Raw genomic sequence first — 13,394 nt, 5'->3', positions numbered from 1 at the left:
TTTTGTTGCACTCGTCATTCTTATCCTCTTCACCTTAATCATGTCCTTTTCGCCTTAATTAGTAGTTCCCTCATCCCATGTGTTAAATTCTTGTCAGTGCCCTTGCACCCCAAATTTATCAGTACTTACGTTCATGATCAGCTTACCTGCCATCCCACCCACCAAGGGAGGGGAGGAAGGGCTCTGAGGGGTAGAGGTCGCCCAGGCCTCACTGGTCACCAAGAACCAGCTCATCACCAGGACATGTGCTTGGGTGGTTGGATGGTGGTAGTGGTGGTGCATGAAAACTAGACTAATATTCAATTTTTAAAGTTTATTTAGAGCATCTACAGGCACATCCCTCCCTATGGCACCTGGCCAAACAGATACCTACCAGTTGGTCTATCCTCATCTACATGGACTTAGTAGATACATCAGAGAATCACTTTCTCGAAATTTTTTTGTTAAACTATAAATAATAATAAAATGGGGATTTTGAGATATGATTCCTGATAACGGTACATTAAATTACGTTGATTAGTGATTTGAGAAGCTATGTTACCAACCACAATACAAATACCAACAAAACATGCACACAGCAGTAGTTAAAGGGAGGTGGATGACACCACATGAAGCTACTACACGGACACACTCACACGGGGAGGCGGCTGCAGGCCCTCAATGCTCTGGAGGCAGAGCTCGGATTCTATATCACAATATATACATTAGGCAAACTACTGGGTGTGAATGTGAGGTACTGTGCCTCTGAGGGGGTTCTTGGGCTACGTTTTGCTATCTGTGGAGGCCAATGGGACAGACATTGCATTCAGGACACATTTTGTTCTGGGATAAAATCATGATTTGTGAACTCTTGTGTCAGTCATATGAATTATTTTTTGTCATGAAACTTAAAACTGGAAATCCCCAATAGCAGCCTAAAGAGTATGTGATGATTACAAGATATCACTAACATAAATAACAGCTGAAAAGGGATTATACTTACAGAAATGCATATTGAGTGCTCTATGATAATTAACATAAAACTATAATTAAGATAATGTTATTCAAGCAGCAGAAAATCTGAATGGGAATGTTTAAGATGTGAAGGAATATGTGAATCAAAGTCCAGAGCTAGATTACAACATGTCTAAAACATGAATGCCTCAGTATAAAAAGAATAAAAAAAGGAGCAGAGAGCTTGTGAAATAAGGAAAACCAGTTAGCCTGTGTTTCCGAGCCAGACTCTCTGCTGCTACAGGTTGTCACTGTATACTGGTAACATCTAATCTAGAACATCAATGTTGATCCTGCTTCTTGCGGTGGCTGGCGGTCACCTCGCTATGGAGCCTGGGCAGGCCGAGGACACGTTGTAACTGTGGTATATGTATGTCACTAAGAAGCGGAGAACACTGTCAGTGCAACATCTTCATCATCTTACAGCTAAACACATCTTACAAACTATAAGTATTAAAATAGCCTTAACCTATGATGTATACTTTGGTTATATAATTGTATATGTCTATAAAATAAATTTGAAATTAAGAACAACATTTTGGATTGCCATCCAAAACAAAGTAGCACACCACATAATCAACAAGTATAACAATCACTTTGCTCAAGAAGTCTTTACCTGTATAATGATAGTACTCGCATAGTCCAAATATCAGGCTTGGGTTTTCACTAAGACCTGGATAAATACATTGAAAAAACTACCATTTATTATACCAACACAAGATTGCCAACACACACTACATAATCTGGACACACAGGGTGATCAGCTGCTTGGTGTTTGGAATGACCCTCTCTTGCTAAGTGAGGGGGAGCAAAGGAAACCTGGAATATTGCTTGCTACAGTATAGTGTTGAAACGGGCAGAGAAATGTGCTTTTCACAGGTCATGACTACTGACTCCATCTTGACGGGGACAAAACAACAACTGAAAGGAGGTGCAACCACAGTTTAGCAAATAAATTAACTTTCTACTAAACCTGGTATCTCAGTTACCTTGTTACATGCTATCAATGATGTAACAAGTCAAGCAACATTACCTTTCAAAAAGGTACAAAAGTCTACTCTTAAGCAACTTGAAAAGTGCAAGGCAGCACACATATATGTACATACACTTGTCACCAATGTTATGTACACAAGGGAATATTAATATGTCCAGTTTGTACAATGACATGGTGTATAAATGAGTTTCACTATGAGGTAATGCCCAACAGCTATGGACAAATGTAAATGTAACCCTACTTGCTAAGATGTCTCTACTATATACAAATCTAAAATATGCTCTTATAAAGAGGTGTGCAAAATTCTCCTAAAGGAATATGGTCCCAACACATCAAACACATTTCAGATGTCTAGACACTGCACACAAAACAAGCTGCTGGGGCCACATTCAGTCAGCTGAATTTTCTTTTCTTTTTTCCAGCAATGCACTGCCCACCAGCTTATGGAAATTCCAACTTTTCTCAACAACATGGGCTACTATCATTATAGGTTGGCCATTCTTCAATTTAGAATAGGTTCAGGTTCAGTTTTGATGGCGTCGAGGCCATCGCGGTACATTAGCGATGTGCGATTGACCATGTTGGCGAGGGAGGTGGCGATATCACCGTGATTGTCGTACTGGTTCTGGGGCTGCACAGAGCGGGCCAAGGCGTCTCCATTCCCTTGGTTTGGGTTCATCTGAGGGTTGGCCAACTTGCTGAACAGCAGCGCCTCGGAGGCTGCATCCAGGTCGTTGGAGTTCATGCGGGAGGTGTGAGGGTTGAGGCTGTTCATGGCGTTCATGACTTGCAGGGCAGCAGAAGGGTGGGGCTGGCGGGGGAAGCCTGGGTGAAAGGGGTTGATGGGGGCTTGGGGGTGCTGGGGGGGCTGGTGGGCTGGTAGGTGTGGGTGACTTCCTTCCCCAAACAACCGTGCCAAGTGGACTGGGGAGGCCAAGGAGGTAGCAAGGGGTGAGGTGAGTGCCCCGGGCAGCAAGCTCCCCAGCTGGGCGTGCTGGGAGTGGTGGCGCTGTGGGGGGCCACGCTGGGCCTGGGGCATCTGTCTCTGTTGCATCTGCCCTTGGCTAAGCTGATTGTGCAACTGGTTGTGTGGGGGTGGTGCCCTGTGGTGCCTTTGCTGCTGCTGCTGCTGTTGTTGCTGCAGGGCTGCGGCAGAGTGCTGGGTGGGGCTGGGGCACTGGAGGGGGTTCGGGTGGGGGTTGTGAAGGGGGTTGTGGGGGGGCGCCGGCCGTTGCATGGCGTACGGAGAATGGTGTGGAGGCGGTGCCACAGACGGGAGCTGAGGCTCCTTCTTGACTAAGGGCTGCTGCTGCTGTAATTGCTGTTGCTGTTGTTGTTGTAGTTGCTGCTGCTGCTGCTGTTGTTGTTGCTGCTGCTGCTGCTGTTGTTGCTGCTGCTGCTGCTGTTGTTGCAGCTGTTGTTGCTGTTGTTGCTGCTGTTGTTGCTGCTGTTGTTGTTGTTGTTGTTGCTGTTGTTGCTGCTGCTGCTGTTGTTGTTGTTGTTGTTGTTGTTGTTGTTGTTGTTGTTGTTGCTGCTGCTGTTCTTGTTGCTTTTGTGCATCTTGAAGATTTTGTGTCACATCCTCCTCCTGCTTTACAATCAGTTGTGGCTGTGGCTGCTGCTGCTGCTGCTGCTGCTGCTGCTGCTGCTGCTGCTGCTGCTGTTGGTCCTCTTCTCCCTGCGGCTGCTGTGGCTGCAGTGGGGGCTGGGTCGGTGACTGTCTTGGCAGTGCCCCTGAGTTTGGACTCTCTGGCGGTGGGGCCTCACCACTGCTTGCTGTGGTGGTGGTGGTACCGTTGGTGTTGTTAATACTGTCGTTGGCACTGGAGAGACTGAAGACCGGGGAGGTGAGGGAGGAGGAGGAGGAGGTGTGAGTCATACTGGTGAGGCAGGCAGACACCATGTTGGGGCCTAGGGGAGGAGTGGTGCTGTCCATGGTTGAAGGTGCCAGTCTAGCGTCCAGTGATCCGGGACTTCCAGCGGCAGGGCCCATGGCGTTGCCTGGTGTTGGGGGGGTGGGCAGGGGCAGGCCGATGGGGGTGGTGGCAGACGGTGTGGTGGAGGGGGTTTGGAGAGGAGTGGAGGGTGCAGGGGTGGAGGGAGCCGGGGTGGTGGCGAGGGGCGTGCTGGGGGCGGTGGAGAGGCTGCTGTTGTCCGGGTTGTCCATGGTGGGGGTAAGGCCGGACAGGATGCCAGACACGGTGGGAAGGGCTGGTCCGTTGGGCTTCATGGCCATGGCGTTGGGGTCCTCCTGGTGAGAGAAAGATCACAATGAGTTTCCATTTTAAATTTCTTGTTGGGTTTCAGTTTTGTGATAGCTAATTTCTAGTTAAACTGTTTCCCATTTAATTGAACTTCCAAATGAGATTATCCAAGTGTACATCTTAGTTTAAAAAAAATCCTCAATACACTTTTTTGTTTCAGAACTCTGCAGAGGTTTACCCTTAGACAGAGGCAGTATTTGAAGGGTAGCTCCCCCCAAAATGAATCGTCTATATACAGTCACTGCCTACCTTAGGACCGTAAAATAAATATAGTTACACCACATAATAGATGTTATAACTACCGCTATCTGAAAGTGTTGTTATATTTCTGCCATACAAAACTGACTGACTGAGTTCTGGACCACCTATACATGGATCCACTGCTGTCTAAGCGTTCATCTTAAAACTTATAAGTGATGAATCTAACTTTCTGTGACTTCCTGAGAACAGACACATGACAGCCACATTACTGGACCCAATTATTACACAGGGCGAGACAAAAGGTCATGATGAATACTATATGAAGACTGATGAGCCAATGAGAGACTCCGGCAGGTGTTTGTCTGTCATCAAAGTCTCCTTATTAAGATATATGAAACTTGTTAATGTAAATCCTTGTTAGGCAGGGTCTGTTTTTGGTGTAAGAATATGTGGCTATTTATTTAGCAAAGAAAATTTCATCTCTTCTACTGTCATTTATTATTTTTTTATTTGTGTATTTTTTTTACAGCAAGGGAGACAACTCAAAGGCAATTAAACAAAAAGGCAACAAAAACCCGTTAAGCGTCGCTCCCAATGTCACTCTTAGTATTTTTTTTCAGATAATGGGTAGAACAGATACTCCAATTACTTCATCCTTAAAATCCATCACGTGCAGTTACAAAATAATCCATGAATTTCAATAAGTGGTATGAGACTACGTGGCGGAAGTTTGTGATTGTACGTACACACACACACACACACACACACACACACACACACACACATACACACATACACACACACACACACACCCTTGACTACTACCACCAACGCCAACATGAGAATCACAGAAAATACTAACCCTCTGCATCTTGCTGGCTGGCTTGTTGTTCTCCTAAAAAAGATAAAGAGAGAGAGAACAATGAACACCAATACTACATGTGGAATACAGGACCGAATGCTGAACGGGGGCATGAGTTCTACGGGTCAGGGGGATACTGTGTGTGGTTGCTGTTACTGGTGAGGATCTTGATAAAACCACGCTAGTGAGGCCAAGTGATAATAGAAGTACACACATATCTAACATTCATGGAGAGGAAAAGATAAAGTTTGCATTTTGGATAATATTTTTTTTTCTAATATCAGATGTGTATAAGATCCTGTACTCTCTAGTTTGATATTCTGACTCACATGATAGCTGGTTCTTGAAAGTGTATCTAAGTAGCTGAAATACATAGCAAAACTTCCATTCTGGGGCCTAATAATCTGATCACTTTTTACCTAAACCACTCTTCCCTGGAAATACATAGCAAAATTTCCTTTCTGGTGCCTAATAATCTTATCAATTTTTACCTAAACCCCACTTTCCTGGAAATACATAGCAAAATTTCCTTTCTGGGGCCTAATAATCTTATCAATTTTCACCTAAACCCCACTTTCCTGGAAATACATAGCAAAATTTCCTTTCTGGGGCCTAATAATCTTATCAATTTTCACCTAAACTACTCTTTCCTGGACTCCCATTTTAATATTTACCAGACAAACTCTTCACTAGAATGTACTATATAGTCTCTTAAATAATGACTGGATCCTAAAATATGTCGTACAGTCAATAAATAGCTTGCTAACATCTGAAAATTATATCAACTCAAAAGATTTCTACTAATTGTATATTCTGATTCATCAGTAAACTACTAGACAAAACTTCCAGCCAAAGAAAGGAAGGAAATTAACTTATGAGGCAGAGATGAGCCTTTCCTAGCCTGTGAACCCTCTGTAAACACACTAATTATTTATGTTGTTCCCAAAAATCCTGCTATTCCTATCTGTCTGGGGCTTAAGAAACATCGCAGAATAGAATGTGCCAATGTGAAAATACACCTAGTGCTTGAAATGTGTAAATATGTCCATGCAGTAGTACATTGAAATTTATTGAGAGAAAACTGAATGAAGACTCTAGGTAGTAATCTTAGTGCAATGAGTGCCGGAAACTGGAGCAACACTGAAAAATATATGAACCAAGAAATACTTTGAAAAAGTGACAATAATACCCTACAATTGAAAATGAATGAGGACTTGAAAGTCCCTATACAGCAGGACTTGACTTTCACGGGGCGAGGATAACAAGGGGTGAGCCCACTTTTTCTTCCATACGAGGCGAGTGGAACAGTAAGCAACCAACACTTAGGTTTAATTAGGCTGGGGAACTGTATATTTTGAGTGATGTAGTATTTATTAAGAAGGCAAATTATAGTTCAAGTTGATGATTTTTTAAACGAGGGAACAAAACCAACATTTGATTAAGTTTAAGGCTTGGGAACTGTATTTTGAGTGATGCAGAATTTATAAACAAGGTAAATCATAGTTCACATTGATGAGTTCTTATATGAGGGAACAAAATAAGGCAGAAGTGTGTGATGGATCTTGCATAGCCTTGATTCATCATACAATTTTCTTCTATTACTTAAAGTCAAATGATGTACACGCAGTTTATCACAGTTTACCTTCTCATCCTTTTTTTTTCAAGCACTAATTTACCGATATGATAAAAAAAACACGATAATAATAATGATTACTGATTTTTTTGGAAGATGAAGACAGGAGCACCAAAAAAAAAAAAAAAAAAAAAAAAGGACCCCAGAGATTATTATTAAAATGTCTCGAACGTAAACATTTATTTATATACTTACCTATTTACTTATTTATTCCCGTGATGCTTAATGGAGTGACAATTAAGTAGTGAAAGTCAAGTCCCGCGTGCAGTGCTCTATAAGAAGGCACACGCACACACGCACGCACACACGAAAAAAATAAAAAAAACATTTACGCAACACCCAACATCATCCCTTTCTCACCTTGATCTTGCCTCCGCCGCCATACTTGTGCTCATTCTCTTTGAACATGGCAGTGTCCCGGAATACTACAGCTCTGATGACGCCTTTGATCTGCTCCTCCGGCCACGACCCCAGCAGGATCCTCTGGGGGCGGCCGCGACCCTTGGGCCTCATGTCGCCGGGCTCCTGCGAAGGGCCCAGCAGGTTGTGGACCCGGTTGGCGTACAGCACGAAAGTCGGGTACGGGATGTCGTACTTACGGGCAGCCTACGGGAAGAAGGCGGGTTAGGGGGGCATGGCTACTACTTCTACTACTATTATTACTACTACTACTACTACTACTACTACTACTACTTTACTCCTCCTCGTCCTCCTCCTCCTCCTCCTCTTCATTTCTTTTAATACGTATTGCATAAAAGTTCTTTCTCTCCTTCAGCGTTTCTTTTTATCGATGGGAGCTTTCCTCTGACATACTTGAAAGCCTTACCATATTGTGGAACTGAATATATTTTTATTTATTTATTAAGCAGTAGAAGAAGAGGGTCAATAGAAGTGGTCGTGTACAGTAGAAAAGGTCATGATTAGTAGTAGTGGTCGTAGTCAGTATAGAAAAGGTCGTGGTCAGTAGAGAGGTCATGGTCAATAAGTGGTCGTGGTCAATAAAAGTGGTCGTATCAGTAACAGTGGTCGTGGTGGCGTTGCAAAGGCTATCTCCGCGACCCTCAAATGAAGAATAGGTCGTGTGTGTCAGTTGAAGAGGTCGTGGTCGTGGTCAGTAGAAGAGGTCGTTAGAGTAGTCGTGGTCAGTAGAAGAGGTCGACAGAGTGGTCGTGGCTAATAGAAGAGGTCAGTATATAGAGTGATCGTGGTCAGTAGAAGAGGTCGATGGAGTGGTCGTGGCTAGTAGAAGAGGTCAGTATACAGAGTGGTCGTGGTCAGGAGTGGTCTTATTCGTACCTGTGAGAGCGAGAGGCCTTCCTTCAGCACGGCGTGGATAGCCTCCGCCATGGTTTCGGGCCGCCACGACTTGAGAGGCCCCCGCTCCCTGAACCTCAGATTCTGCAGCAAGGACTGGGTCTGGTTCCAGCTCTTCTGCCAGGCCGCCTGCACCTGCGCCTGGTACGTGTCTGTGGGCGAAGGGAACAGGAATTAGCGGCGGAAACAGGTGGAGTAGAGGACATCAAAAGAAAAACAAGAAAAAATAATAATTACACACACAAATAAAAATTACACGTCTCTCTCTCTCTCTCTCTCTCTCTCTCTCTCTCTCTCTCTCTCTCTCTCTCTCTCTCTCTCTCTCTCTCTCTCTCTATGCTTAGAAGAAAAATGATAAGGCTAAAGTTACTATGAAAGTTATTATGTTAGTCTGTTTTGTGTACTTTGGCAGTTATTGGAGAGATAAATAGATAGGTGGGTAGACAGATAGTATACGAAAATCGGTTACCGGCGTAAATATGAGAAAGAAACGTAAGCAAAACTGAATAATGAAAATGACCATGAAAAGAACAACAACAGTAACAAAGGTAATGATAATAATACAAATAATAAAAAAAGAACAAAACTAAACTCAAACGACAACACAAAGGAATAATAATAAAAAAAATAATATAAAAAACAAAAAATCAAACAAAAGGGAAACGGAATAACGAAAACCATGAAAACAACAGCACCAATAAAATCAATAGAAGCAATAAAAAAACCCAGAACAATAAAACCAAACAAAAACAAAGGCCAAGGCAGGTGCCCGGTCAACAAACGTCCAGAGGATAACAATAATAATAAGGAAGAGGCTTTGGCAGGATGGTTCTATCTGATGACATCCGTAATGATCCATACAGCTGGTGGCGGCGTGTGTGTGTGTGTGTGTGTGTGTCACTATACAACTATACGGCTGGTAATCTCACACATGCATTCATACGTCGTAATTCTTTCCTTCTATACAATGAAATGCTCTTTGTATAATAACGGTCTGTATAAAATTGTGGTCACCCGGATGCTGCCCCGCCCTGTGTCCCGGGGTGGTAATGGGGACTCATCCACCGCCGGGTCAGTGCGACGGAGATGATCACTGAGGTCACGCGCGTGTAAAGTGTATGACCTCCAACTTAATCTTTATATCATTATCATTACTGTTTTTGTTTTTGTTGTTGTTGTTGTTGTTGTTGTTGTTGTTCTTACTGTGTGCTGTATATAGCCTACCTGTGTGTGTGTGTGTGTGTGTGTGTGTGTGTGTTATTCGTGTCTATTGTTACGACTGACGAAAAAAACCCGACATACAACGAAAAAAGAATAAAAACCGTGAAAATCGAGAGAGAGAGAGAGAGAGAGAGAGAGAGAGAGAGAGAGAGAGAGAGAGAGAGAGAGAGAGAGAGAATCACCCACCAGCGTTCCTCATCCCCCCCCCTCCCTTCCTCCGTATGTGTCGGTCGCATATAATAATTGCATGACGACATTTGACGGCAATTAATGTGAAGGGAAGGGAGGAGGGTGGGGAGGGAGGGGAAGGCAGCTGCGGCGGCGTCCACAGTATCCAACACATATTTCACACGGGAAGACACACAGATGGTAGACTGACCACCACCATGACCCCCCAACCCTCATGTGTCCCCTGTGTCCCCTCCCTCCAGCCTCCCTTCCTCCCCCCCCCCCCCCACCTGTCCTCTCTCCTATCTTCTGTCTCTGTCTCTCTTTGTTTCATTCTCCTTCCCATCCTTCCTTTCTTTCTCTCATTTTCTCTCCTTCACTCTTTTTGCCAGTACCTCTTTTGCCTCTCTCTCCTCCTCCTCCTTCCCTTATCTGTCTCCTTTTTCATCTGCTTCCCCGTCTTTTCCTCCCTTTCCTTCTCCTCATCCCTCTCCCCTTACATGTTTCCCTCTTCACCTGGCCTCCTCCTCTCCGTTCCTCCTATAACCCTACTCTCTCTCCCTCCAGCATCCCTCCCTCCCCCTCCACCACCAACCTGACTGATCCGTGTTCTGGTCCGGTCAATCAATCAGTCAGTCAATCACTCAAGCAAGCCAAGGACAGATACGTGTGTGCCGCGCTTACGATAAAGGCTAAAAAAAAGAGAAAGTTTAAAAAAGAGAGAAAGTGGGAGGTATAGAGTGGATGATGTGATAAGTGGATGTTTGTGTGAGTGTTTGCATGTGTTAGTGGAAAGTTTGAATTAGTGCGATAGTTTGGTTCTTGTTTTTTAAGATTAGCATACCTGTATTTTTTAATCAATAGGTGGAGTGATAAAATAAGAACGCACAGGTGAAGTATGTAATTTAACCTCACTTTTACCTTTCCCCTATCCCTTTCCTTCACACACACACACACACACACACACACACACAAAAAAAAAAAAAAAAAAAAAAAAAAAACCCTGGCTCGTCGTTATTTGTTCCCTCGGTTCACTGAAGGATAATTGAAAGTATACGTAGATTTTTTCCCGCCTTATTTAATAACACAATCAAGTAGAGAAAACAAAAACAAAAAGGGAGATCGATAAGGTAAAGAGATGGAAAGGCTGTGACATCTTATGGAAGGAAAAAGAAAGGACGTAAGAACCATGCATACTTACATATATACATACATACATTCATACATACACACAAACATGCATTCATACTAAAAAAAAACCTCCATATAAGAATAACTTCATTTTCTAACTTTCCCTCCCTTCCTGCTCTCCTATTTACACATACATACATACACATACATGCATGCAGTCATACTAAAAAACCCTTCCATATAATAATAACTCCTTTTTCTCTCTTTCTCTCTCTCTCCCTCTCTTCCTGCTCTCCCATTCATAGTCTCGCCTTCTCCTCAATCACCGGGGCCACAAAAATGAGGTAATTACGACCTTGGAGCGGGCAACAATAGGCATTACAATATTATATCGTGACCAGACCTCATTTTGCGCGAGGGCGGCAAACAAAACTCGGCAGCACTCAATGTCGTGTTTTCATTTGTTTGAGATAATCACGAGAGCGGACAACCCACAATTTGGTACACACACACACACACGGGCGGATCCTCCCATTGCTTAGTCAGAATCTCATGTGCTTTGTTTGCTGCTGGGATGGTAATAGTAGTAGTAGTAGTAATAGTAGAGGAGGAGAAGTTACAGGAGGAAGCGAAAGAGGAGGAGAGAGGAAAGAGAGCAAGGAGGAGGAAGGAAGAAAAAGACACCTCTATAGACGAAGGGATGAAGATGGAGAAAAAGGAAGGATTTATAAACGTCACAGGAGGATAAGGAAGCAGGGAGGGAACAAAGACGACCCGAGGAAAAGAGGGCGATGGAGGAGAAGAAGCAGCAGGGGGAGGCGCAGAAGTAGGAGAAACAAGACAGCAGAAGCAGCAGCAGGAGTTTCCGTGACGTGAGTGAGTACCCGCAGCGGAGGCCTGGATGTGGAGGAGCCTTGATACGGTCCTGCCTCCCCATTCTTGTCAATTATTTTCGCATATATTATGATAAGACAAACTTGTGGGCAAACTGCGTAAAATTACTCCACAAAAATTACCTGTCCATTGTTGGCCCTGATGGCTCCACATCCTCCCATAATTCTCCGGCGAACTTTTTCCATTACAAAGGAACAATGCCGCTCCCTAAAAATGAGGAACAGTATTTTGCTCAGCCGAGGCAGGGCAGTGGCGAGACAGATGGCCACGGGCTGAGGGATCGGGATGGTGGTGGTGGTAGTGGTAATGGTGGATGTATTGATGGTGGTGGTGGTGGTATGGGGGTAGTGGATGTATTGGTGGTGGTGAGGCAGTTTTTGTTGTTGTGGTTGTGTGGTGGTGGTAGTTGTGGTGGTGGTGGAGGGGTATGTTGTTATTGTTGTTCTGCCTCGCTTTTTTCTCACGTTCCCGAAAAAAAAGGATAATAAAAAAAGAAAGAAGGATGAAAGGCAAAAAGGAGAAGAAAGAGGAGGAGGAGGAGGAATAGGAGAAGCACGAGCAGGACGAGGCCGAGCAAGAAGATAAAAAGGAAAAGAAAGAAAGGAAGAAAACGAAAGGAAGGTGGAAGGCTGTCGTGTAAGTGTTTCTCCCTCCCACACAACAGAACGAAGAGTAAGAAGAAAAAAAACATCAACAAGAAAAAAATGGAGAAAAAAAAATGGTGATGGAGAAGAGGGAAAAGAAGAAGAGGAAGCAGAAAAGGAGGAAGAAGGTGGGGGGTGAGGTCGTCTGTATGTTTCAATTAGGGTCTCGCGTAGCAGAGCCTCAGTCCGCGGAACCAGAGCCTTGCCACCCTGGACACTCCACCGAGGAACTTTTTACATTAAAACTTCGGCCAATATATTTCAATTACACATACACAAAAACTTCAATAGCCGTGACTGTCTCCTCTTGAGCTCCTCCCGGTCACCTTGCATCCTCCTCCTCCTCCTCTTACTTTTTCTCCTCTTATTTCTTTTCCTCTTACTCCTTCCTCCTCTAATTTTACTTCGAGATCATGCCTTTTCTACTCCTCCCCCTCCTTTTCCTTTTATTCTTTCTCCTTCCTCCTCTAATTTTACTTCGAGATCATGCCTTTCCTCTTCCTCCTCTTTCTATTTTCTGCTAATTTTACTTCAAGTTCTTATGCCTTTCCTCCTCCTCCTCCTCCTCCTATTCTTACTCATTCTGCTCTTTCCCTTTCCTTTAATTTCACTCAAAGCTCTTATGCCTTTTTTGTATAAGAGAATGAAAAGAAGGTAGAAGAGGAGGAGGAGGAAGAAGAATGGTGGGAAGGGATGGGGACGGAGGAGGAGAAACATGTAATAGAAGGAGAAAGATGATGATGAGGAGGAGGAGAGGGACAGGAATGAACGAGGAAAAAGCGTGATATCGGGAGACACGTGTTGAATGTCATATTTGTATACGAAACATTTAATGAGTTCCTGACGGTTTGGCTGACCCGGACATCGCCTGACATCCCTTACTTGTGTCCTGCAAATAACCCTTTTCCTCCTCCTCCTCCTCCTCCTTCACACACACACACACACACACACACACACACACAAGCAGGTAACCCACACGGAACACATAAGGTACGTGTAACATAGTAATTTCCACCAACCACAAAGCCCCGTCACACACACACACACACACACACATAAGGGAAGGCAACAACCT

The 13,394-nt window shown here is 44.0% G+C and overlaps 1 protein-coding gene across 1 annotated transcript; it reads right to left on the bottom strand.

Annotated features, from left to right (window-relative positions):
• Window positions 1–298: 298 nt before the first annotated feature.
• LOC126982979 (alpha-protein kinase 1-like) lies at window positions 299–8,435 on the bottom strand (the record flags this gene model as incomplete). The annotated part of the gene is made up of 4 exons (XM_050835362.1): window positions 299–4,238; window positions 5,315–5,347; window positions 7,308–7,553; window positions 8,244–8,435. Coding segments are annotated over 4 exons (2,220 nt in total), but the record flags the coding sequence as incomplete, so codon positions are not given.
• Between the last annotated feature and the right edge of the window lie 4,959 nt (window positions 8,436–13,394).

The sequence above is a fragment of the Eriocheir sinensis genome, chromosome 5 (assembly GCF_024679095.1).
Source record: "Eriocheir sinensis breed Jianghai 21 chromosome 5, ASM2467909v1, whole genome shotgun sequence".
Lineage (NCBI taxonomy): Eukaryota > Metazoa > Arthropoda > Malacostraca > Decapoda > Varunidae > Eriocheir > Eriocheir sinensis.
This window is presented reverse-complemented; position numbering and strand designations above follow the sequence as displayed.